General features: G+C 45.5%; 1 protein-coding gene across 1 annotated transcript in view; it reads right to left on the bottom strand.

Moving 5' to 3' along the window:
* The window catches only part of LOC147673716 (acyl-coenzyme A thioesterase THEM4-like), a 135,349-nt gene that overhangs the window by 64,093 nt on the left and 44,567 nt on the right, over positions 1–26,689 (bottom strand). The window contains exons 3-4 of the mRNA XM_086947635.1: positions 12,164–12,317; positions 1,180–1,290 (exon numbers count right to left, since the gene is read on the bottom strand). Of these exons, the coding sequence (XP_086803761.1) occupies positions 1,180–1,290; positions 12,164–12,317 (265 nt within the window). The remainder of the gene's footprint in view (positions 1–1,179; positions 1,291–12,163; positions 12,318–26,689) is intronic.

Genomic DNA, 26,689 nt, shown 5'->3' with positions numbered 1-26,689 from the left:
GCAAATTGTAAGACATGAGCTGACATTTGACCTTTGTGTCTGAATGCAGAGAAACTGTGACAAGATAAAAACAAGACTTAAAGACTTATCTATTGTTCATTCAGTTTCTGAGTGAACCGATCATCTGTTGTGTGTCATCTCACCAGAACAGTCCAGTAAAAACCTGACTTGCTGTAGGGAGGGGCCAAGTAGATTTCTTGAGGCCTGACTTGGTGGAATTGCACCTGTGCTCTTCACAATGTCATAGTTCCATGCCTTCTGCATCTGTTGGCCAAGGAACTACTTATAGAAAAGGGATGGGCACATTGATCTCAAAGGTGTAATGTATGAGTGAATGTGTTAGAGAAAGAGGGCTGGGGTCACATTGATCCCAAATGCATGGATCAATGTAAAAATGCAAGAGGGAAGGAGAAAAGCATACTTTTGTAGGGATTCTATTATGGTGTAAATGTAAATGTACATGTATTTATATAGCGCAAATCACTGACCGAGGTCGGTATCTAAGCGCTTGCTTTGGGAACCCGTCCTGGTATTCCCCTGTGAGAAAACCCCGGCAGGGTATCCGCAAGGTGAAAGCCAGGCATCCCGCCGCGAGGGGCAGTTGTGGAGATTAAGCAAGCTATTGCCCAGAGTCGCAGAGTGTGAACCCGTGAGTCGAGAAGGCACCGGAGCGAGAATTATCGAATCAGTGGAATTTTTTAGCCCAAGACCCGCCGAGGCGGGGAATTGAACCCTGGTCCAGGGCCGATCTCAGCTTCCGGGTCTGCCGCCTCTAACCCCTGAGCCACACTTCTCCTGACGCATAACTGCATATGCTGACTTGTGTTCTACAAAGTGCAAGCATTTGTTAGGGTTTTAATGACTGTAGCAAAACAGACTTCGGTATGCTGTGACATACCGAAATTGGACATGTGTCTCACTCCTGACTTGCTGTTCGTCAGTTTTATTTCATATCTCCTTGACCCACTATCTGTTCCCATCCTACTGACCCTCTGTGATTTTATGAAATATCTGCTCTAACCCCTACCACTTCCCGCTTTCCACCCCAGCCTTAGCTATCCTACCTCACGTGTAGCTTCTATGGATGGTGCATGAACTTAATTTTCTTGTAAATAATTGAATTACTCAAGGAGAGACAGCGTTGTATGGCAAAACTTTAAAATGTATAGATACACTTACTTTTTGTAGTTAATGTTGAGGTTGGCTGTCATCACTTTGCCATGGATTATGAGAGCACATGTGCCAGCTACTATATCTATAACTGTTGCAATGCAGCCACCGTGCATCATGCTGAAGGGATGGAAGAAAACAGCAAAAATCAACACAGATCCATTTTTAAGTGAAAACTCAATGCACACTTCAACTACTGTTCTTCTAATTTCATCCCTATCCTTTAGTCCCACAAATGAAGTTTTGGCTTTAAGATCCTCACTCCCCAGCCTCTCACATTTACCCCTTGAATCATTTTGGAGTCAGCAAATAGGTTCCGCTTGAATCGATTTTCTGCTTCTTAAATACATCAATCATGACCCAGGCAATCAAATTTTATTTTTTTTGACTCTGTGAACGATCCCTGCTGTCTATCAAATAGAGTACCAACTCCTATAACAAAATGGATGAGGGCAAGAAAGGACGGACTTCACAATCTAAAATGGTTGTGCACACACCGGAGGGCTATACACCGGATGCTGCAGACAACGACAAACGTAAAGATGAAACAAGGTCAATGATAAAATATGCAGGATTGATCGGCTTGGTTGCCCAAATCTACTGTCAAATTTTACTTTTCTCACTGACCTGTCAGACCAGCACTTGCTCGACCTGTAATTTTAAATGCAGTTCTGATAATCAGACCAGGCTATGAGAATCCACATTTCTAATAGCCGGTGCCAAGAACAGACAGAGGTAGAGAACACAACTGCCTAAACTACCCCAGTATCTTGAAACTAAAGGTTAAATCCCATGACAGTTAGATGAAGCCTACCAAATATATTTCTTGCTCCACATTAAGACACCGGTCTCAAAACTTTTTTAGACAGTTGATAAACATACGGAAGCATAGTGAACCTACAAATACAGGAACCATCTCCAGAAAAAGTATGCCTCTCTCATACCATAACAAGCAGAAACGGATCAAGGATACAACTTAAATTGGTCTGATTAACAGCCCGCTATGTCTGGCTCACAATCCCCACACCTCACCCGTTCAAACTACCCTTCTTTTCCCAACTCGCCACGTTTGCACCATCATCAGGAGTACTTGCTATGCCCAGAAGTCGAATTAATTCTTTATCTAATGGAGCATACTACTTACTTCTGAAGAAGGTACACCTGAAGTGATCCAGCAGTTAGAAGCACCTTTATATAATGAAAATGGCTTGCTTGGCTGGAAATACATGCTGAGACAAAATCAATAATAGCATCAACTTCAAGGATGTTTTGAGAGATTCCTTCATGGGAGGGAACCTTCCTCATCCATATGTAAACAATGTGGAAGATAACTATTGAATCTACTGACTAATGTATTAGCAAGGATCTTGGATCGATAGATTTCTCTTAATTGAAAATCATCACACGTTTCAATCCCTGCGATTAAGTATAGATGGCCTAGCCCACTTTTTCAATAGAAAATTGATAAACGCACACACTTTATTTGTCTTCAGGTGATAGGATTACCATTCAATGAATGGGACCTAATAATGCTAAGCTTAGAAAAAGAAAATACCAATGCAGCTTGTCATCTCTGACAGCATTGACATAAGAGGATGGATTAACGATTCGATGGATCTTCTTTTGCTGGAAGATATATTTCCTTCTGATCCTCAAACCTTTAATTGCTTTATGATCTCACTTTCTTGCTTTGTGTAAAATCCGTTAACAACCCAGGCAATAAAATTAAGAATTCACCACCAAGGAGGAAGCAGAGCCGGGGTAGGTCTCAAGGCAGACGCTGCTTCGCGTCTGAGACACTAATAGGTGTTTCGTTCTGCCGTATCCTCTTGGGGTCCGATTCGGCCCTATTGAGGGTTGTTTTCGAGGTCAATGTACAAGTGCACTTAGTTACCCGATGTTTGTGAGCTCACTTTAGCACTAAACACAAACTACTGAATCAAGTCACTGAGTAGTGTAGGTTAATGATATTAGGTCCTGAAAAAGTGCCATTTGATCAATTTTGGACAGGCATTGGCAAGAAACATGTTGACCTCATTATAAAACGAATCACTCACCTTGCTCATTAGGAACATTGTATCCTAAATTGAGCACCACATCTTTTAAATAGGGTACTGAGGTTTATTATTACATTTTTCTTATATTGAGCATCACTATACCTATTTTAATACACTTTTGGTCACCACACTACACACACAACATAACCCACATACCTACACCTCATCATACGGCAAAAAAAAAGATCTCCGGCAAAAAGACCCCTAGTGAGTGCCCTTTGGGCATTGCAGTACCGGCCCAACGAGAAGCTTGCCCAAGTGATGAACCATGACACCTCTCGGTGTGTGAGGCCACTTGCTTCTACCTAAGCCTACTATTTTAATCTGAAACACTACAATGTCCCCCTTCTTCCAAGAGGAACTGCACACCCCTGTTTATGAAAAGAATCTTAGGATCCAGCTTTAAGGCGTAGACATATGTGTACAATCGGTCCACAAGTCAAGAACACATTATTAGTGAGGGTGTGGCCTGCACTAGAGAGCATGCTTGCATCCTAGCAGTGGAGCTCTGTTCTCAGCAGAGGCCCATGCATAAGATGTTGGCGGTACAGAAGTCCCCTATGGGCCCGGACTACCAACACTGACACTGAGGCTGGGATGTTTGGGGTGACCCCAGGTAGGAGGACCAAGCTGCTAAACTAGATCTGCGGCATCATGCGTAAGATAGCGGCAGTGCAGAAGTCCATCAGCAACATGGGCTACTTGTGAGCCATATGGGTAGATCATGCTCCTGCTGTCGTGACGGCAGAGTAGCCTGCCAGTTCGGCGAACCATACACGCTCCTAGGGTAGAAGGTTTACCTGAGACCCCACCCTCCTCCTCCCTCCAGAAGTGGACCTGAAACAAAGCTACACCATTTTAGGAACATGCAGCGCCTGCGATGGAAGAGGAGGTAACCATAAATACATGGCAGCCAACTCCAGCAGTAGCAGTGAGACCCATATAGCCTGAAAACCGTATTGCTTGCTTGATGAGACCCTGATTAAAAAGGCACTCACCCGTACTACCAACCATTTATTTTAGGTTCTGGATGGAAGATCGGTTCGAGGCATGGGAGCATCTTTTGGAGATGTCATCACATGCAGAGAGGGTGAACGCTGTGACTGTTAAGAGGCACAACAGGGAAATGCACAATACTACATTATAATTACATATTTTAAACATGACATCTTTTTCTAAAAGATTACTTTCTATTTCTTACATGCCTTGCACTTACACTATAACTTACTTCATTCTGCAGGGAGGACACTTCTTAGGAAGCATAGTATCAAATAATTTGTATATTTTGTACAAGGCTAAGGAACACTGTGCACGATGCCCTTCATTTAATTGCACGGTTAGAGACAGCTCTGAGTCTCAAGACAACAGTTTCAGCATATTGCACCTTTGCAATTGGGTACAGTGTTTTTGTTATACATCTGGGCTAACTTTGGCAGAGGAGTACTTCAGCGTATATTATCCTGAAATGAAGTGCCAGAGATACCGCCTGCTGACTTTAGCCTCCCGCTGATGCCGGTAGCCTGTTGTACACCAGACAGGCTTCCCGAAACATCATACACAAGGGGTTTGACAGAGGGTACTCCCACTATGCTCTCAAAAGTATATGTAGGAATAGGATAGAAGTATACAAATGAATGCATATTAATATAATTATACTAAAACGTTATAATGTTTGAACTATTTATCTTTTTCACAATTCTGGTTACCTTGCTTTGTTTGATCCTGTTATTAATTGTAGCTCACACATTTTACAGAAGAATACAATTGCTTCAATAAATGTTTGAAAACCAACTTGTATCTTTCTTGTGTCATCCTTTGGGCATGTCTGAGTAACAATGAAAGGGTAAATCTGTTTGCACGATTTCCTTGGCGAATTAAAGTGGTCATGTTCCGAGGTTGCAGATCCCACCTGGTACGCTGGTCAGTTTAGGGGTCCAGATGGCGCACTGAGAGTTAGCTAGGAATTAGGCCGCAGACTCTGATAATATGTGTGAAATCATTACCCATATTTTGACGGTTATATTGTCCAGATATACAGTCCTACTTAACTTGTTGGAACCATATAAAATTACTAGGCACCAGGCAGATGCAGCTCTTATACGTGCTGCACCATAAAGCACCTACATTCATTAAGGCACACTGAAGATATTTTTGAGGAAGGGAAGGTGCCTGCATTGCCAAACACGTGCAGGGAGAAATTGCAGGGCTGTGGATGCACTGCCATATGGGAAAGGAGAACCAGAGCGGAAATATAGGGATAACAAATGCCAAGCATAGCAAATTGCCCTTCGATACACAGAAACCCGGAGAAACAAGACAGGAGGTGGAGGCTGTGTTTCACTGCAGTGGAATGCAGGGAACTCCATGCGTTCTGGGGAATATGCATGGGATGCCTTAAAAAATGTATCTCATTATTTTCTGATGACTTGGTGTTCCATATTAAACATTCAGACACAAATATTTCTCCACTAATCAGAGAAGTTTTGAGAAATGGCAATATGTCCGGTCTTAATGTAAAAACTAGAGCAATAAATATTCCTGCTGACACCACATCCCACAAGACCCCAGCTGAATTATCCTCTGCTTTTTAGAAATGACTCGGTGTGACACCTGTGGATTAGAATCCACAGAAACCATGAGGTAGTCGTAAGGGAGAATTATGGCACCAAGTTTATCGGAGTGTTCGAGCAAATAGAAAAAAAATTACCAATATCAATGGCCAGCAGAATAGCCCTAATAAAGATGATTGTCATACCCTGGTTGCTGTTCTGTAATACACGCCTTCAACCTTCCTCAAACAAATAAGGTGTGCCCTGATCATGCTCACCTGGGCGGGCAAATAGCACAGAGTATGGTGTCATATATTAAGATTGCTTTATGAAAATATCCGATATAGGTCTTTTTTAGTATGTCGCATCAGGGCAACATAACAAATATTAGTTTGGAACTGGGAGGATTCTCCCATATATACAAGTTGAAAGTGAATTAGTAGACCTAGTCCCACAAGAAAAAACAATTTTGGGGAATCGAAATAGATCCACTGAACAGATGAACCCTGAAGACTGATCGGTGGGGGATTGGTACAAATTAGTGTTATACTATAAAGTGGACAATATATACTCACCTGAAATTCTATTAATTTGTAACCCTAAGAGATAGGCAACATTGGAGATTGAGGCAATCACAGTATGATAAGCTTGAGACCACAAAACTTGGGCAGTTATATCAGAATAGTAGTTTACTGTCTCTTCACAAGTTGAAATCCATTATGGAGGTGACAAGCCTTGATATATTGTAATATATATTGTATACTACATAAACTTAAATAAGACGCTCAATGATGAAACAAACCAAAAGAAGTTAATGCTGGCGCAGGGAGCATGAAAGTGAGTTTCAAAGTTATACAGAGATGCTTGTAACTTTGGGAGACAAGTCACTGTCGATAAATAAGGAATATTGCGTCTACGAATATGGAAAGTGAACGAGGAGAGAAATTCCAAAACTGCTGGGCCTACGGCTAGAGATAGGAGCCTGTAGTTCATGACCTGAATACCTATTTTATTACTGTCTAAAAACAAAATAAAGTGTGAAAAAAAGGCAGAGAACATTATTGACTCAAAGACAACCCCAATGCAGTGAAGAATGGCCATAGGCCATAAATGGAGTCTGCCTGATGGTTCTGCTAATAGGGTTCTGGATTCACATCATATGCCTCCGAAGGTGTAAGAAGTTGGCCTGGTATATGCTGTCCACTAATTAAAATGGGCACCGTGCCCCAGTATAAACGACCCTTATGTATGAGGTCAAAGATAACCTTTAGAAACTTATCCTAGTGGTAGCTATGGAGAGCAGCCTTCAGGCTTAATCTTGAAGGAATGTAAAGCTGCTTATTTTACCAGAATATCAAATCCTGAATTAATAAAATGAAAGGAGAACCACACAGTAGTTATATAAAAATATGTATTTATTAATATAACACTCTCTAGTATCCTCTACCAGAGGATAGAGCACTGAGAACACAATACGAGATCAATAGAACAGTTGGAAGTAGCACAATACACAGTGGGCTCCAGGGGGAGACCAAACCATATACTAAAATAGTGGTATAACAATCATGACTAGAGCACGTAGAATCGCTGGGACCCTAAGGAACCACCCGAGGTGAGTAAATAGGGACCCCCCCGGAGGACGGGTGCAGTGTGCTGACACGACCATGGGCTCCGTCCAATTCTATAGGGAAGTCACGGTTGTAATTTTACAGTGTAAGGACCCTTCCAGGAGGACTTGGAGAAAACCCTTCAGAACATAAGAGGTTGGAGATCCACTCCACCCGTGGATACCATAGTACCAGAGTTACCTATCCCAGAGGAGCCGGGTGCACAGGGCTGCAGTGGGGTCGGAAACCGCAGTCATTCTCTATGGAAGGCTTCATAGAAGTGCTGCTGCCGTGAAGGTGAAAAGGGTCAGTGGGAATCCAAGCCTGAATTCTGAAAGGAAGGAACCTAAAAGCAGTGGTGACAGAGTCTGGGTCACTCAAGAGTGACAAGGGGCTGGGTAGACAAATGCCCACCAATGTAGGGTGCTTCAGGTGCGAAGGAGGGATGCTGGACTCTGCAGCCACAAGGACCAGGAGACGTCGACGAAGACCAGGAGTCAGATGGGAGCTGTACCACAAAGGATGTTGAGTGCTGCGGGGGTTCGGTGTCCGGCTGGCGCACCAACAAGCCTTGGCAAAAGCAACCCACACAGGAAGGTCGAGCAGGTTACAGTGTGGACCAGCAAGGTCCAGGGGACTCACCAACCAATGGGGAGTCAGGGCACGTCTGGAGCAACCAGGAAAGCCCAACAGGAATCAAGATGACCCTCAGGCCGAATGACCAGGAGTCGCAAAGGGATTGCAAAGTACCAGCCGTCGGAGCACTCAGTGCGAGGAGGCCGGAGTTCTTTGGTGCAAATACTGCTCAGGGTCAGGACTACACGGAGTCCAACGCACAAGCTCGGGAATCGCCAACAAGCATATGCAACTGCAAATAGACGCATTGCACAGGGGTTCGGGTTATGCAGTCCCCACGAGGGATACTGGCCTCAAACTTGCTAAAAGGGCAGCTCGACCTCAGGGACCTCTGTAACCTACCTCCTGTGTTGCTGGAATCTTTGGAGTCCGCCGGAGATCAGGAGCAGCAGACCGGTCAGTTGCGTTCAGGTGCCTTCGTTTGCAGGGCAGTGACTCCTTCATCCCAAGTGAGATTCTTTAGTTGTCCTCAGTGCACCACAGGTCTTGCACAGAGCCTGTATGGAGCAAGGGCACAGACAAAGCTTTGGACGGAGAGGGGGACGAACTCTGTCTGAGTCGAAGTCCAGAGTGTCCAGACGGTCGAAGGTCAGTGGTTTCTTCTTGTAGAATCTTGTCCATGTAAAATCTAAAGAGCTACAGTCAGGTAAGCCCTTTTGTACCCACAGGAGAGGGTTGGATAGATTCAGGGGACCCTCCTGGGGGAGGGACAGGACAGGGGGGAGGTTACTCCCATGTCCTTTGTCCAGTTTCGCGCCAGAGTGGGAGCCAATGGTTCCCAGAACTAGTTTGAGTTGGAATATGCATAGGGACACCAAATGTGCCCCATGTGCAGACTTTCAGGCACTCTCAGAGTGCACCCACCCAGCCCCAATACACTAAATCCTGTCTGGGAGGTGGTCACACCACCCTGTGAAAGGATGCCTATTGTGCTGTCTTTCTCTGCTCGAGCTTGGCTCAGCAGCAGGAGGGCAGAAATGTCTCTGGTCGGCACCATCCATTTTGTGCGGTCTGGGTTGAGAAGGCTGGCACTGAATGGACCAGTGACCCCACAAAGCTTGCTTCAGAAGGGTGGAATCATACCTCCTACACTGGTTACTGGTGTGGAGGTTTGATTCCAAGGTGTTTCTATGCAGCCATTTTTGAGATAGCATTTACCGTGAGGTTATAATGCACCTCCGCCTAAATGTCCAACTGAGTCACAGACGACCCGGGAGAATGGTCTCCGAAGGCTGCAGAGAGGCTCTACTCATGCAGGGGCACCCTCTCACATAAAACCCAGCACCCTGCCTTCAGGGTTGATAAGGCCTGCTATAGGGGTGACTTATAAGTCTTAAGTGTAGAGACCTATAGATATAGTGAACCTATATCTAAATAAGTGGTACAAGCACCAGCTTTCACAGGTTGTAGGAGCAGACCTGTAATTCCATTTTGTATGGCCTCTCATGGGTGGCATAATACATGCTTCAGCCCATGCAAGGCCTCTGGGGTACCTATGCCCTGGGTACATGGGTACCATATACTAGGGACTTATAAGGGTACCCCAGTATTCAATCTGGAGTGTACCAAAGTACATGCATAGAAATGTAAAGGGGAAAGCAGATAGACTGGGGTCCTGACTAGCAGGCTCTCATTCAGACTAGTCAAAAACCAGCAAAACCATACAAAAAAGTGGGGGTACCCATGCAGTCAGATCCTACCTTCCAACATAACACCCCCCCCCCCCCCCCCCACGGATGGAGTTAAGGCCCACTTGCCCAGTTGAGAGTATATTTTCTAATTGGCCATATAGGCCATATAAGGAAGGTCCTGCACTAGCCTGGATACTTCCTGTCTTATGGACCACTAAGGAGTCAGGGTTTTAAATTCTCTCCAAAATATGTATTAACTGCCAGTAATTTGGTTTGGCAAAAATAGGCTGGTGGGGTGCCTGAGTATGGAAGTAAGGCAATAACAGGGTTGTTCTCAGCTTCCTTAGAGCACTGGGCACCATAGAGGCCTTTCTTTCCATGACGGAGATATCTGGCCCTAGGGGTCAACCTCTGGCTGCCTAATGCTGGGGGTTGAGTCCCTCTGGTTGGAGCACTGGGGGGCCACGGAAGGTTTGGAACAACTTTGTCCCAGGTTTTCCTTTGCACATCAGAGTCCATCTGGGGGATGTCACTACCTAAGGGTAAGAGAGATCCCTCAGAATGTTGAGGAATATTCACCTGGCAAGTGCTACTAGACTGGGTGTCCCTAATCTGATGATGAGGGGGTTCCTCTGGGCAGGGGGGGCCTTAGGGGTCCACTGACACCCCTGACCTCTGCAGTCCAAGGCTGACTGAGGCTGGGTAGAGAGGGGCAGGATACCTGCTCCAGACTGGGCTCCTCCATGGAAGGGTCCCCTGCCCTTGGTAGTTCTGCCGGGACAGGCCTGACCACCTCCGGGGCAGTTCCTTCACAAGGGGTATGATCTGTTCCCTGAGGAAGTTGACCCTTGCCTATAGTCTGGGGGAAGAAGCCTGATCTTCATTTCCTGTGCTCTCTGGTGGACCAGTGTGGACCATTATTTCAAGCTCCACTACTCCAAAAGTTTGCTGGGTTTGGACTGAGGCCCTAGGGGTGCCACCAACTCTCTCAGGGGGGGCTTTCATCTGTAGATGAGCCTTCAGCTCTTCTTCAGCCCAAGTTGAAGTTTCTAGATCCTTACCAATAGGCAATCTACAGGCAAGTTTGGGGACAATGTCACTCTCTTTGGACCAGTGACCCCTCCCCAGCTGAGATTGACTATGACCAGGGGACGATCTGTCCTCACACCATCAGCATTAGTCCCCTGGTACTTAAATTCATGTAAAAGCTGACCTGGGGGCACCCGGGTTCCTGTCACCATGATGACACTAGCCCCTGTATCCCTATAGGCAACAGCTTTCTGGCCATTGATCAGAGGCTCGTGTCTATACTTGCCCAAGGAAATGGGACTGACAGTAAAAGTGGCACACCCCATGCCACCATCACAGACTAAAGTGGTCTGTGTGGGGAACCTGGCTAGACCAGGTTCCACCCCAGTTCCCCAAGAAAACCCAACTAAGATTTTGGGTGCACTACCACCACTTGGGGGATTACTGCCTGTAGTACCAGGAAGTGTAGAAGTAGTGTTTGGAGGAATATTTTCCTTATTGCTGACCTTAGGACAAATGGCATCATTTTCCTGTGGCCTGGCTTCTTACAGAAAAAGCAATAAGGTTTCTTTTCAGGGGAAGAATGAGTTTGGGACCCACTCCCAGAAGAGGATTTTTGGAGTTCTTCAGAGGACTTAGATTTTGACTTATCCCCACCTTTCTCTTGGGTCTTGGAATAATCTTTCTTCTGGTCACCCCCTGTTTCTTTTGGTTCACCCTGGTTCTGCCCCATTTATCTGCCTTCTTTCCCAATTCTTGGGAAGAAGTCAGATCCGAGTCCACAAGGTACTGGTACAAAACCTGGTTTTGACAATTATTAAGGACATGCTCCCACATAATCAAGTTGCACAATCTTAAATAGTCATGCACTTTGCTGCCAAGTATCCAACCTTCCAGAGCCTTTGTAGCACAATCTACAATATCTACCCAGTCATGAGTCTGTGCTTTCTGGGTGTCCATGTACTTAATCCTGTACTGTTCAGTGGTTAAGCCAAACCCATCAATTAGAGAACTCTTCGGGAATTAATATTTTTCAGCATCCTCTTCTCTACCTTTGTCAGCAAAGGAGAGCCACAAGATAGCTGCCCACTGCTCTTGAAGGACCATCTGTACTTTACAGGCCCTCTCCAAAGCAGTTATCCATTTATGGATGTCATCCCCAACATGGTAGGGAGGGACAATCTTGCTCAGGTTCCTATGACCATGCGTATACTCCTTAATCCTAGGACACTGTTGTTGCCACCATGGGACTGTAGTCCCAATCTTTTCCTAGCTGATATAGAACTAGAAATACTCCTTCAATTTCCACAGCACCCAAAATAAATTAAAAGAAAACATAGTGAACATTAAGATGAGATTTACAGATTAGAATAAAGAGTACTTAAACCTTTCAGATGAATGTGTAGTAAAAGAACACAGAACAGAAAGCAATTTGTAATTAATCACCAGGACCCAAGACATAGCATGAATCAGATTCTACTTACGAGGGTGGCCCTTCCAAGTACGGGCCTATCTGGAACACTCCGACTACTCTTTTTTCTTCACGGTTCAGAAACATGGCATATTCCAAGCCAGCTCCTTCTAAATCCAGGTTTCTGGTGTAGAGACGTGTGTTCCGTACCTCGGTTGGCTTAGTACCTGAATAGAGAAAGTGAAATGAGTCATGAGTATGTGGCTTGTATGGAAGAAAATGGGAGTAGTTGCCTAATCTGACTAATTTGGGGTTTTAATAGTGTACAATTGCTAATGATTCACAGATTTTGAGATTGTAAACTATTTGTTTTATCGGAGGTAATTGTGTGATTCTGTAATATTTAGTTTTTCTTTTTATGTATTTATTATTTTAAGAATATGAATGTATTTTAGGATTGTATTTGTATGTCTCTTTTATGGTCTCTTTTTAAAGAAATAAAGTGTTTAACTGAGCCGAAGTGATTACAGCGCACAACAGTCATCAATTGGAGCTATTTTTTACTTCTGAAAACTAGGTTGCACGTGATTTAAACAATTCTTTTGATTTTTATAGAGTGGAGAGAATTGTCACCCTCACCCTTTCCAACCTCTTTAGAGGGTGTTGTGATTTTGTGACCAGTTGGGAAAGGATGCGGCAGGAGGGAAGCCAAGGAATCGAGTTTGCGCAAACTCAACTTTTTGTGAGGCCGCTTCCTGCTCGTTAGTCTGATTGGGAATGGTCGTGGTCTGGACGCCATTATATGAACACTAGGTTGAGGCAGTCAGACACACAATATACTGATAGCACTGCAGGTTGCTGTCGGCATCAGGACTTGTGGACGTGGTGTGCGGTGTTCACCAGGTAAGGCAAAAAATAAATTGACAGCTGCAGGGCCCAGGCAGGCCAATTTTATACTTGTAATTAGGCCAGTTTGGGGTCTTATCACATGGATGGATGTCAGGGAGGGTGGCAGTCGGGCATGTATTAATTTAAGTGTGTTAAGTGGCCCCGAACAATGTCGCCCTGTGCGTCATGCTGCACCTAAGGCTACTAGAGACCCATATCACTCCTAAGGCAAATGGCCGAAGGACACTCCCACCCCCTCTCCGCGTGCAGGCCTGTAATGTACATGAATAACGTGCCTGATGCATGGTGTACCATATATGTAGCGAAAGGCACATGTTCAGGCATGGTGCAATTTGGCAGCAGTCTAAACTTCTTGGTCCCACCAGCATGGGATGAGCTCATGTGTACACTTATTGGTCGCAGCTGCATGAGGTGACATGGCCACACTTCTTGGTCACAGCAGCACACGATGAGTTATACTCACACTTCTCTTGTCACAGCGGCAGAAAGAAATGCAAAAAGAACAATTGATGGACGGAATGCTGAACAATGTCAACATTCATCCCCAGTACAGTGATCTGGGCCTAATGTTTTTTGCTCACCATGCCAATCCAGTTTGGACCCAGCATATGCAAATCAATCTTGAGCCTGTTCCCCATGGGAACAGTTAAGCCCGAACTGCCAGGCCAGGTCCTCCCCCTCATCAGCCAGGCTAACATGAATCCAGTGGCACATTGAGTACGGGACCCACGTCTGGGGATACCCTTCCCACTTTGGGTGACAAAAGCCAAAACAAATGATGGGTTGGCGTGGTAAGCAAAAAAACTATGGATTTAAACCAGATCTTTATGACTGGGGTAAATGTTTAAATTGTTCAGGATTCTGTCCATCATTTGTTCTTTTTGCTTCTCTCGTCCCAAGTGGGAAGGATATGCCCAGAGGTGGGTTCCATGCTCACTGAGACACTGGATTCAGGGTAGCTTGGCTGATGATGGGTAATACCCCGAAACCAGTCCCAGGATGCTTATTTCAGGTCGAGGGAGGACCTGGCTTGGCAGTTCGGGATGGACTGTTCCCATGAAGAGCAGGATCAAGACTGATTTGCATATGGGTGGGTCCAGAGGGGAGTGGGGAGCAAAAAAAAAACAGATCTTTGTGAATGGGGGTGAATGTTTACATTGTTCAGCATTCCGTCCATCATGTGTTCTTTTTACTGACAGCAGCAGAAACAGCTGCAATTCTGTAGTTCCAGACTGGAACCACCACTCGGAGAGTCTGATGCCCACTGATACCAGGGCAAACAGACTGTTCTCCTCAGCCCCCCAACCACCCACCCCAGAGCCAGGGTCTTTCTACTTCTAACTCTTCCTGCAAATTTACACCTTCTGAAGGGATGGCATGCTGAGTTGGCTAGGAGCCAGGCTGCTTGCTGAAGGAGAGCGGGCTCGTCTTAGCCAACTCAGGGCAGTTAAACAAATTCTTCCAGCAAGGCAATATTTCAGGTGATATCCCCACACCAGTGGGAAGTTGGTGATCAGACAGACACCAACTCTAGTTGCACAGTAGTTCTCTGAGTATGCTGTGGCGCACTCCCTTCCTTGGTCATAGAGGACTTGTAACGGGGACTACAAAGGGGACACTGGCTCCCACTTGTATAGAGTAAAGGCAAACAGGAAATGCTGATCCACTGCCGTCAACTTCAGAACACGCTTTGGACGGATCTGTTTTCAAGTATCCTTTTCAGGCAGTTCTCCGGATATAGTCTTTGCGTTAAGCGACGCTCCTCACAACAAGGTAGTCTCCAGCCTGGATCATCCATAACAGAATCACAAAGAAGTGTGAGCCTTCTGCACCTGGCCAACATCAGCCATAAAGATCTGTTCTCACCTATAGTGTTCTTTTCACTTTGAACAGCAGACTAAAGTCCCACTTTTCTCCCCCGCAATCTACTACATGGCAGTGCTATGGAAGGACTGATCACCAGCTCCTCTGAGGCAAAGGCCTAATTGCATCTCTAATGAAGCCCTGTCTCCTCTCTCCGCGCTTCAGGAATGTTAACAATACACTTCCACTATCTGGGAAATCAACTTCCCCACCTACTTGTGCGCAGGGCCAAGGCAGGCCAGTGCATTCAAAATGGATAATAAAAGCCACCATTTCTGTGGCTCAATCACACATGCAATGTATGTACCATGCAGACCACAAATGCAACATGTGCAAATTGCATTTTGGAAGTTAGTCCTAGCATGTTGGTTAACACAAAGAAGCCAAACTTTACATGAGTGAGTCTGTAGTCCTCCACTCCAGGGATACAGATAAAAAAAACTCAGACCACAACTACGGAGTCACAAAACAAGGTACGCTGCAGCAATATTTTTATGTACTTAACCCATAACAGGGGCAGTAGTTCACTCTCAGTGCAATAAGGGCCCACTTGATGCACCCCTACAGGTCGGGGGAAGTCCAGAACACTAATTGTGACAAGAAAAATGCCTGGGCCTATGCAAACACATTGGATATGTGTGAGGCTAGGGCCAAAACCAAAAACTAGGATACTAATACTCGTGGCCAGGCACTCATGGCAGGGGAACATGACGGTGTATCATGCTTGAGAAATGTCCATCCCAACACTACCCACAGGCGTAGTCCAGTCATTCAGGAAAAAATACTGATTTTGTCCAATTTTATGGCAAAACCAAAATTATTCCCAAACACTCCAAACATGGAAAGAACCTTGCAAGAGTCCCATCGATATTTATCATACAGAGGAACACTTCCTCCACATTTATGCACTGATCCCATGTCCCCCTCAGTCCCTTTGACCAGCACATTTAACACACCAGGGGCTTTATCACTACGGCAAAATACAATGGGCCCTGTTGAGCTGAAATAGGGCACACAATTCTGTTGACTGGAATTCTAGCTAATGGGTTGATATAGAGCTGCACAACCCAGAAGAGGACATTTGGGTTAGAATGTACAGAGATTCTATTAAATCAAATTCTTGTTCAGCCCCAGGAATACTAATAATTTAATTCCGTAAGTGTTTTGAGGTTTGACATGCTATTATAGAGCTGTTGATCAATTGTCCAAAACCCTTGCAAGGATCTCCGTCACGATTATACCATGGGTGATTAGTCTATAGGAAGCACAGTCATCCACTGGTTTACCAAATTTGTGAATAAGCACATAAATGTCAGTACATAAGTCTTTCAGTATACAGTATTCTTTAGGCGCTCAAATAAGTTTAGAAAGTGTCCAGATTTTTTACTAGGGAGTCTATCAAATAGTTCTGCTGGTGTCCATTTGACCTTGGATGCCTCCCGCCTTTCAAGTAGGAATTAGGTGCTGGTATCTCTTTTTTTTAAAACATATTTTTATTAGAAAGTATCAATAAAGCACATCGCTGGGTGTATTATCCATTTCATCCATAATACAACGATACATATCATATATCAAACAAAAGTGTACGCATTACAGCAATACGTGATTTACAGCATGTACCGCACATTAGCATGTGTACAAACTTGGATATACCCAGTATTATACCTCCTATTTGTAAAAAAATAAAAACCTGCGGGTCATGCCCATTCTTCGTACAGGGCTGTAAGGATATACCTCAGGCTAAGCGCCCAGAACCGAAAAATACTACATTAGCGTGTTACATAGCATAAAACTTTTGAGATAAACAAAAACTCACTGATATCCCCACCCACTCCCTCCACCCGTAGGCTCAGCAACAAGAAATTGTCCAATCATATATTTAGTCCAGCTCAGCGTAGTATTTGATATATATACATTTTAGTATTCTGGCCCCCGGCAGCTACCCATTATAGTTCACAGGACTCTATTGCAGCCCAAGTGCTGTACAACTTATGCTCCATCAGATCACGCTCTAAGGGCAGTACTCTAGTATGTCTACAGCGTCAAATTCCTCCATCAACAAATTCCATTCCATAGATATAGGTGTCTTACGCAACCCGCGTTGTTCCTCTCTTTTCAATTCTGCACATTCCGACCTGCCCCAACACATTAGTTCTTCATACCAATCTTTCAGTGTCGGTGGTCTAGCAGCTTTCCATTTCATTGTGATATTACGTTTGGCCAAAATGAGTGCTAAATTATTAAATTTAGTGACCGGTCTACCTTTCTTCCCTTTGGGGCCCAGCCCCAACAAATAGTATTCCATCTTGTTGTTATTCCTCAATGGAGCTATATTTGTTAAAATCTCCCAGACTGTCACCCAGTAGTGTCTTAGTCGTGGGCAGTTCCACAACATGTGTAGCAGATCCGCCGCTGGAAATTGACAACGGGTTTCTCGACACCTTTCTAGGGTATTCCAACATCGCACCCCATTCCTTGTCACTGAGCGCACGGTCTATGTCCACGTCCCACTTAGCACGAAGAGGTTGGAGAGACGCGACTGCACGGATGCCTTTGTATAGCCTTTTCGTTAAGTGTCGACAATTACCCATCAAATGTTGAATTGTGATCAATGTGTGCGTGGCTGTTTCCACACCCCCAGGGCCCATTTAGTACGTATGTAGTGAGAAAGACGTGCGTGTAAAATAAACAGCATGTCAGGTGCTCCGTGTTCTTGTATGAACACATTGTGAGACATCAGGTTACCCTCTCTGAAGAAATCACCCACTGTGGTCACTCCCACATCTTCCCATGAGTGGGGCTCCCCAAAAGAGGTACAGTTGGGGCGTACGGGGTTACTATCTTGGCGTATCTAAGGGAATTTCTCCAATACAACAACGCAATGTTCAAAAGATGTGGCGCCGTTGGTGGAATCTTCCTATTAGGCAACATCAGTGTATGTATCTCACCCCTCTGCCAGTCTAACTGTGTCATGTCTATTTCCTGCAGATTCCGCCCCGACAGCCAGTATGCCAGCCACTGCAACTGACTCGCGTAGCAGTAGGCCTGCAGGTCAGGGACCCCCATTCCCCCTTGTTTAGTATCTAGATGCAATTTTGTAATTCCTATACACCGTCTGCCCCTACCCCAGATTAACTCAATCAATAGAGAGGATAGCAATTTAAACGTCTTGGATGGCACCATTATGGGTAAATTGGTGAAAACGTACAATAACCTAGGGAGCACCACCATTTTGGCAATTGCCAATTTGCCTGCCACTGATACGGGTAGGGTGATACAGAATTTTATTTAGGACCTAAGTGATGTAATAGCACAATTTAGATTGCCTTCTAGAAGGTCCGTTGTATCACTATATATATGTATTCCTAAATATTTGAAAGTGCTAGGTGCGATCTGAAACGACCAGGTCACAAAGTCCTGCGAACCATCCGCAAAAAAGTAAACATAGGATTTGCTCTTGTTGATAGATAGGCCAGATAGTGCTTGGAATGCGGCAAATGCAGAAGGCACTAAGTTCCTGAAATATAATATTAAATCATCTGCATATGCAGTTACAATATGTGTAGTAGGACCCAATACTATTCCCCTGTGACCTGCAATAGAGCGCAATTTCTGTAGTAGGGGTTCTAACGCCAGGATAAACAGTAGAGGTGACAGTGGGCATCCCTGTCTGGTTCCCCGTGCAATCTCATATTGCTGCGAAATGTCTTCCTGTTCACGTCCGCGCCGTAGGGTTCATATACAACGACCTCACCCATTTTATGTATTCTTCTGGTATGTCAAATTTGGACAGAACGTGGAACATATACTCCCATTTCAGGGAATCAAAGGCCTGAAGTAGGTCCAATGAAATACAACCTACTGCATCTGCTCGCTGAAGTGTATGGGTCATTATTTGATGTAGCCTTCTAATGTTAAGAGCTGTGTTCCTGCCTGGGACGAACCTGCACGGATCGCTGTGTATCAACTGCAGTATGTACTGACAAAGCCTAACAGCCAGTATCTTGCTCAGAATTTTATAATCTACATTTAATAATGAGAGGGCCTATACCCTGTCATGTCAGTGCTATCCCGACCCGGCTTTAACAGTGAAACCACTGTCGCCTGCAGCGTGGTATGGGGAAGGGTGCCAACTTCTAAGGACAACTGATACAATCGCTGCAGGTGGGGCACTAACAGATCAACGAATGTTGCATAAAATTCAATGGGCAGTCCATCCCCACCAGGTGACTTATTACGAGGCAGGCTATGAATCGCTCTTTTTATTTCCATAATGGTCACTGGGTGTCCCAGCTCCTCTTTGTGTGCCTGCATCAGCTGTGGGAGTTATAGACTATCAAAAAATGCATCAAGTTCTGTGTCCACAATGGCATCCGGTCGGATGTACACACTTTCATATTATTCCCTGAAGGCCTCATTTATGTCTAGTTGCGTACATACCAGAACACCCTTTGTATTCTTAACCTCTAGAACGGGAACAACTGGTGGAGAATGTTTAATAATTCTAGCCAGTAGCCGTCCTGCCCCGTCTGCCACTGCATGTTGTTTCTGCACATAAAGCTTATAGTCGAAAAGCCTTAAATCTTCCAATAGTTCTGCATGTCGTATGTGAGCTTCTTGCAGCTGCCCCCTATGTGCCTCGTCTAATGTAGCCATCCGTTCCAACCTCCCCAAAGTATTTTCTATGTTAGTAAGCTGCTCCTACTCTTGTACTGATCGCTACTCCTCTCATTACGGTCTTGAAGGCGTCCCACTCTATCTGTCTGGAGGAAGCTGTATTCGCATTTTTTGAGAAGTAATGAGGTATTTTGCCCCATTGCAGCATAACCTCCACCGGATTATGATCCGATAATGTTTTCCCCAGGTGAGCAGGGTCACTAGCTGTGTCCAGTAACACAGCAGTGCAAAATATCCTGTCAATTTGAGTATCTAATTTGTGCATTGGGGAGTAGAATGAATATTCCCTGTCCCTCGGATGTGTTGCCCTCCAGGTATCCACTATCCCCCGCCCGATTGCCCAGTTTTGTGGTACCTCCGCTAGTTTTCTACTGGTTGTGTTATGCAACAGCGGGTGTGACCTGTCTAGCTCTATATTTAGTACCACATTAAAAACACCCCCTATCACCCATGGATAGCCCTCCCAACCTATCAAAAGTATATTTAAAACCTCTAAGAACTTGTCTTGCTCTGTGTTCGGAGTGTAAACAATTCCCAATACAATGTGTTTCCCATCAAGTAACCCATGTATTAGAACGTATCTGCCTTCTTTAGCAATCTTCTGCTCTATTAGTTTAAAAAGGCGTACCATTTTTTAGCCATATCGCGGCCCCCGAGCGAAGGCCGAATATGATGTGAAGAATAATTGCCCTCTCCATTTCTTGCTTAGTTTCACTGCCTCATCGCGATTTAAATGAGTCTCCTGGAGAAACGCCACATTCACTTTCCGTCTTTTCAATTGGGCTAGCAGTCTATGTCTTTTCTCGACTGAGCCAAGTCCCCGAACAGTCCAGGAATTGTACTTATAGCTATCAGGGCGTGCCTTTAGGGCTTGTGCAAGGTGGCCACCTAGGACCACAATAACTACCGAGTTGGAACAGTGTCATATTAGCTAAAGCTGAGCCCACTAAAACAATAAAACACCCCAATACTCGGGTCCCCCTATGAACAGCAGAGGACCAAACCATAACTAACAGCTCAACCGGAACTCTACTGAAACAGTGCCATAGTGCGGTCGCCAAGAGGGAGGGGGGGGCAACCACCACAGTAGTATTGGTCATATACCTTGGTCATGTACTGTACCTTGTTCTTGTTCTCTCCTTTATAGTGTCCAAGTACAGCTAAGACATGTCCTACAGCCCAAGAATGGATACCCTCAGGTCTTTCACAAAATCAGAAAGGTCCACAGACCCTTCATACATTCTTGAGCTATCCAAGGACATACAATAATGAATACTGGGCTGTGCAATATCTCCCTCAATGGTCAGACATCAGCCAAGCAAATCATTGATCCATAGTGTCCATCAATTCTCCTGTCCCCTTTTCTAAAGCAAGGAAATGATTTAACCTGCTCTGCTTCCAACTTCATATAGTTACTAATGAGAGATGATATAATGAGCCTTAGCCTCCAACTCTATCACTGCCTTTTATTCTGCCACCAATGCCTAAAACAGTTGGTTCAAATCTGTCACTCTGCTGCGTCCCTATCTGTCCTAATCAGGAATTCTTTCAAGACTATGGCTTTTGCAAATCAGACTTCTTTCACAAAGATGTTCTGGTCTGATTTTCTTCTCAGTACACTTTTGTGTGCATTCTCATAACACAGCCAAACATTCCACTGAGCCAAAATTATATACAAAGTAATATGCATTCATTTTTTCAAGCCACCCATTAATTTCTCATCTCTCAATTACCATGTATCAAGATGCAATTCTTCTCGTCTTCTAGTTTTTAGGTCTGAATTGTCAACACCAAAGGTGAGTGATCGGATATCCCTTTTTAAATATCTACCAAACCCAGCACACTAATATATTGCTCTCATTTTATCAGCCCTCCAAACATGGGTGAATCCTAAAGGTCTTCCTAGCCTTTCCTTCATCCATGCCTGGATGAAAGTTCCCGCCAATGTCAGTCCTCTCCGATATTTCAAGCAACAAAGATTTTGGCCTCTCTAAAATCTGACCCTGTAATTCGGGAAACGACAGATACTGTTATTACATACTTCCCATCACCTTGTACCACTCTGAGAATCAGTTCACGCTTTGCCCATTGGGCACACCACAAAACTACAAAGGAGAATTGAAACACGAGATAAGCCTGTGTTAGAAACAGGGGTCTCTAGTTTGGCAGTGGTATGCACCATGTCCAAGTAGGGACCCTTCCTTCTAGTCAGTGTAAGTGAGTTACACACCCAGGATAACCCCTGCTCACCCACTTGGTAGCTTGGCACGAGAGCAGGACTATCTCAGAGGCAATGTGTAAAGCATTTGAACACAAAGCACACAATAACAGTGAAAACATTACAGATGGACACCATACCAGTTCAGAGAAATAACCAATCTTTATCTAAACCAAACAAGACCAATAGTGCAAAAATCCAACATACATAAGCAAAGATATCACTTTTGAAAAGGTTTAAGCACATTTTCCAAAGAACTCTATGGGTGCGTCGATTTTAGCACAAAGTACCTTTGATGCAGCAAAATCCAGGATGAAAAACAGCCGCAGAGGAGGGAAGCTTTGGAAAACAGAAGCAATGTGTCGATTCTTCACTCCCAGGGCAATGGAGCGTCAGTTCTGCTGCACACAGGAGAAGCATTGCGTCGATTTCTTACTGTGAGGAGAATCAATGTGTCGAATTCCAAACAGCAAGCCTCAGCTCTTTATGGTGTTGCGGAGACTTGGTGCACAGGAGCAATGCATGGAAAAATCAAGCCATGCTGGGCCGATGCGGCTGCGAAAAAGGTGCTGTGTCAATTTTCACAGCAGCGGAATGGTGGTGCATCAAATTCCTTCAGCCGCAGAGCAGGGCCTTCATCGAAGTCTGAGCGGGGGTCTCGGATGTTGGAAACGAGGTGCTCAGGACTCGGGCTGCGGTGATTTCTCAGCCACATGCCAGGCACTGCATTGATTTTTTGGCTGCACAGAGGCGAAGCGTTGCTTTTTCAACCGCACAGCAAGCTTGCGGCGGGAAAAACAAGCGCAGAAGGGTGGTGCCTGGATTTACAGTCTTTTAAGCAGCAAAACCACCTCCAAGGGCCCAGAACTGGAATTGACACGACTTGGCAGATCAGAACTCCCAGCAGAGGAGTTCAAGGGCACTGCAAATGAAGTCTTTGATGGCCCTGAGACTTTCATCAGGAGGGAAGCACACACAAGTCCTTGGATAATCTTGATATCAGAATAAGACAGTACAGTCCAGTCCTTCCTGCGCCCTAGACAGAAGCAGCAAGCATCAGGCCAGCACAACACAGTAACAAGCAGAGTGGCAGTTCTCCTGCTACAGCTTTTCCAGCACTTCTTCTTGGCAGAATCGTCTCTTGATCCAAAAGTGTTCAAAACGTGGGGTTACATATCCAATACTTATACCCCTTTCCGCCTTTGAAGTAGGCATACGTCAAAGGATAGTCTTTGCACAAATCCTGCCTTGCCCTGACCTGGCTCCAGACCCCTACAGGGGTTGGAGACAGCACAACCCTATTCAGGTGTCAGTGACAACTCCTCCCACCACTCTAGCTTAGGAAGGCCCAACAGCATGGTGATGGGCAAACAGGATATGCAGGGCACACCTCAGCTCCCTTTGTGTGACTGTCTAGAGTGAAAACACAAACAGCCCACTGTCATTCTAAACCAGACGTGGATTCCACAGGTCGGCAGAGGCGCAGGATGGTAAAGCAAGACATTCTAAAATTCTAAAAGTGGCATTTTCAAACACACAATTTGAAAACCACTTTCACAGAAAGATGTGTCTTTAAATCCTAAGTTCAGGGAACCAAACCTCCAAATCTCTAGTTCTTCCCAATTGACAGTTACACTTGTAAGAGGTTACCAAGGACATTCAATGATAACCTAGGGGAGAGATAGTCCTTACAATAGTAAAAAACGAATTTAGCAGTATTTCACTATCATGACATGTAAAATACACCAGGACATGTCCTACCTTTCACATACACTGCACCCTGCCCATGGGGCTACATTGGGCCTACCTTAGTGGTGTCTTACATGCGATAAAAGGGAAGGTTTGGGACTGGCAAGTGGCTGCACTTGCCATGTTGACATGGCAGGTTAAAACTGCACTTGCAGACACTGCAATAGCAGGCCTGAGACATGTGGGTAGCACAATCAGTGCTGCAGGTCCACTACTAGCATTTGATTTACAGGCCCTGGGCACAGACAGTGCACTTTACTAGGGACTTACCAGTAAACCAAATATGCCAATCATGGATAACCAATCACAATCATATTTTACGAAAGGAGGCATTTGCACTTTAGTGCTGATCAGCAGTTGAAAAGTCCAGTCAAAAATACAGGAGGCAGAAGCAAAAACCATGCCAAGGATGCCAGACCGAACAGCCTTTTTTTGCCAGAATTTGGTATTATCTACCTCCAAAGAAATTACAGATGAATCCCACTAAATGAGTTTCCTTTACTAGACCTACATCAATGTCTTTGCAAACTAAGCATGTATAACCACGCTCTACTTTATCCAGCGTAAAAGGGCTTTCACGTTCCAAGATTCCAGTTTTAACTCTTTCATCTTACAGGTCACAGGTGTTATTTCAGGGGATGACCCACCAGTTCAAGTCATATTATATGCAGGCACAAGGTATCCAATAACCCAGCCCTGACCTAAGCCAGCCCATGTTCTCCCTACAGTATAGCACAGTGCTGTTTGTTGTTGATTTCAAACTACCCTTGAACACAATGCCCTTAGTGCACTTAAAACATTTCAACCTTAGATAAAGAGAAGCATGATTAAAAGTCAATTTTATCAATCAATTGGAGAAAGAGGATCAGAAATAAAGGAGGAGAGGTAAGACCTTTATCCTGCTAGCCACTACAAGTCCCAAAACATGTCAGTGCACAGTGGTCATAGCATTGGTGAGTTCGCGTAAACTGTCACCTGCTTACAGTCCTCAATCCATAGAAAGATTTGGACACTATCCCACCCAGGTGGAGAAGTGTGGCTCACTGGTTAGAGCAGGCAGACCCTGAAGCAGAGGTCAGACCCGGGACCAGGGTTCAATTCCCGACGCGGCAGGGTCTTGAGCTCAAATGTCCATGGACTCGATAATTCTCGCTTCGGTGCCTGACCTAATCTTGGGTTCACACTCTGCAACTCTGGGCATTAAGCTTGCTTAATCTCCACAACGGCCCCCCCGCGGCGGGATGCCTGGCTTTCACCTTGGGGATGCCCTGTAGGGGCTATCTCACAGGGAAAAGCCAGGACGGGTTCCCAAGGCAAGCGCGGAGATACCCCTTCGGGGGTCGATTCAGGCGCTATATAAGAAACATAATAATAATAATAATAAAAGCATCACGCTTCTGAGATCATTAATCTCACCCCCCCCCCCCCCCATTTGATCTAGAATTTCCCAGTACTGTGGGGGTTGAGAGCAAGCAAAGTCATCAAAGTTGGTACAGATAGTACAGTAGAAGTTGGCCTCCTCTCCACTGATCCCTTGGATTGCACCTCTTGGAGACTGGATTTAATATCAGTACGTAATCTCACCCTTTGCTAAGTATGGCGCTTACCCAATTAGCCCCTCTCCGCGGTTTACAAAACCTCAAGCCAGTCCCAAACTTTATTAGATTTCACAAAGTGCTATGTTTCACCATCAAGAAGTATCCATAGGGAGGAGGAGCTACGCCAGCAACCAAGATGGCCGCATAAACTCCCGGCTCCGCCGACCTCCGCCAGCAGCTCGTATATCCTGCAAATTATCCTGATTCCACACCGAACTCCCGTATGTATGAGGAGTAACTGACTCTGAAGGCGCAATCCCGAACTTTCTATCATATCGGGTGACAGAGATACGCCGGGTTTTATTCTCGGCCTACTCCGGAGCGGAAGCCGGGGCCTCGATTTCCAACCCATCCGGGCTGGAATTGAACAACATCGGCTTTGAACTCTGGGCTTTGTCCGGTCTCCCGAACGGAGATATAATCTTCCTGTTTTTGACGGCGATTTCATATCCTGCCTGCAACACACACGCTACGGCGTGTCATATCGTTTGCTGCGGCCCCATATCCTACGTCCGGAGACACAGTGAGCTTGTCGTGGGATTAAAGACGGGAGCCCTGATCAGCGGCAATGGAGTAACGTTGTGAGGTGAGAGCGCCCGTTGCTGGTGTCCGCTCCAGATTTGCTTGCTACCCCGGAGAAGCCGGCCTCCGGGGCCTGCATCCTGATCTGTGGCCTGCGAGGGGAGATGGAGGAGACGGAAGACTCGCCCCCGCTGCACGCCGTAATGGCGGCCATTAGAGCACTCCACTCACAGATCACCGTCAACTACCAGGCGCTGTCGGTAACAATGGAGGATCTTTTCCGGAGACCGGACAGTGGCTTTTTGCCACCATTGCAGCCAGCGTTGGCGCCAACGGAATATCGTATATCCGACTTCGAGGTCCCCGTGCAGACGCAGGATCCCTTTGGCGCTGCGGATTCCTATCCTACGGATCGCACGCCCATGAAAATTGTCTGCGTCCCCTGCTTGAACCCTGTCTCATCGAATTTCACTATGGACAACCTTGACTGCCTTACCAAGATCAGCTGTGACTATTGGAGAGTTTTATCATTCTGCCACGCTTTTCCTCGCCTGCTTTGTGTGGATCGTGAACACTTATCCTTTACTTGGATTGTTCGTACTGACTTGAATCTTCATGCAAGCATTATCGCTCTCACTGTTGCTGGGGCCTGGGTTATAAGTGCTTCAGTGAACATTCGTACTGGCCAGGGTTAACTTGTGGGGCTTTTCAGGATACGGGACAACAATTTACTCTGCTGTTGGGATTGTGACCTGTTAACTGCGGGAGTCGGGTGGTATGTTTGGCGCTTCCCCGGATTGATAGTGTATTTCGCTGCATTTATTTTGAACTTGTTTCCGGGGGTCGCATCTGGTGGGGGATAGGGGAGTCCGGGAGTGTGTTTTTCTGTTTTTCCTCCTCCGCCACTTTCTTCTTTTAGGGATGCGTTTGGGTGACAGGCACGCTGCTAGTGGGTTCGGCCGTAGCCATTGCAGGGGTGCAGGGTGGTGGGGGGATTTGTTACTTTGCCTTTGTTTTGTTCTATGGCCCCTTTTTCTTCTTTTTCTTCTCTCTTTCTCTCTTT

The sequence above is a fragment of the Lissotriton vulgaris genome, chromosome 12 (genome assembly GCF_964263255.1).
Source record: "Lissotriton vulgaris chromosome 12, aLisVul1.2, whole genome shotgun sequence".
Lineage (NCBI taxonomy): Eukaryota > Metazoa > Chordata > Amphibia > Caudata > Salamandridae > Lissotriton > Lissotriton vulgaris.
Note: the sequence above shows the minus strand (reverse complement) of the source record. Positions and strands in the feature narration are given on the sequence as shown.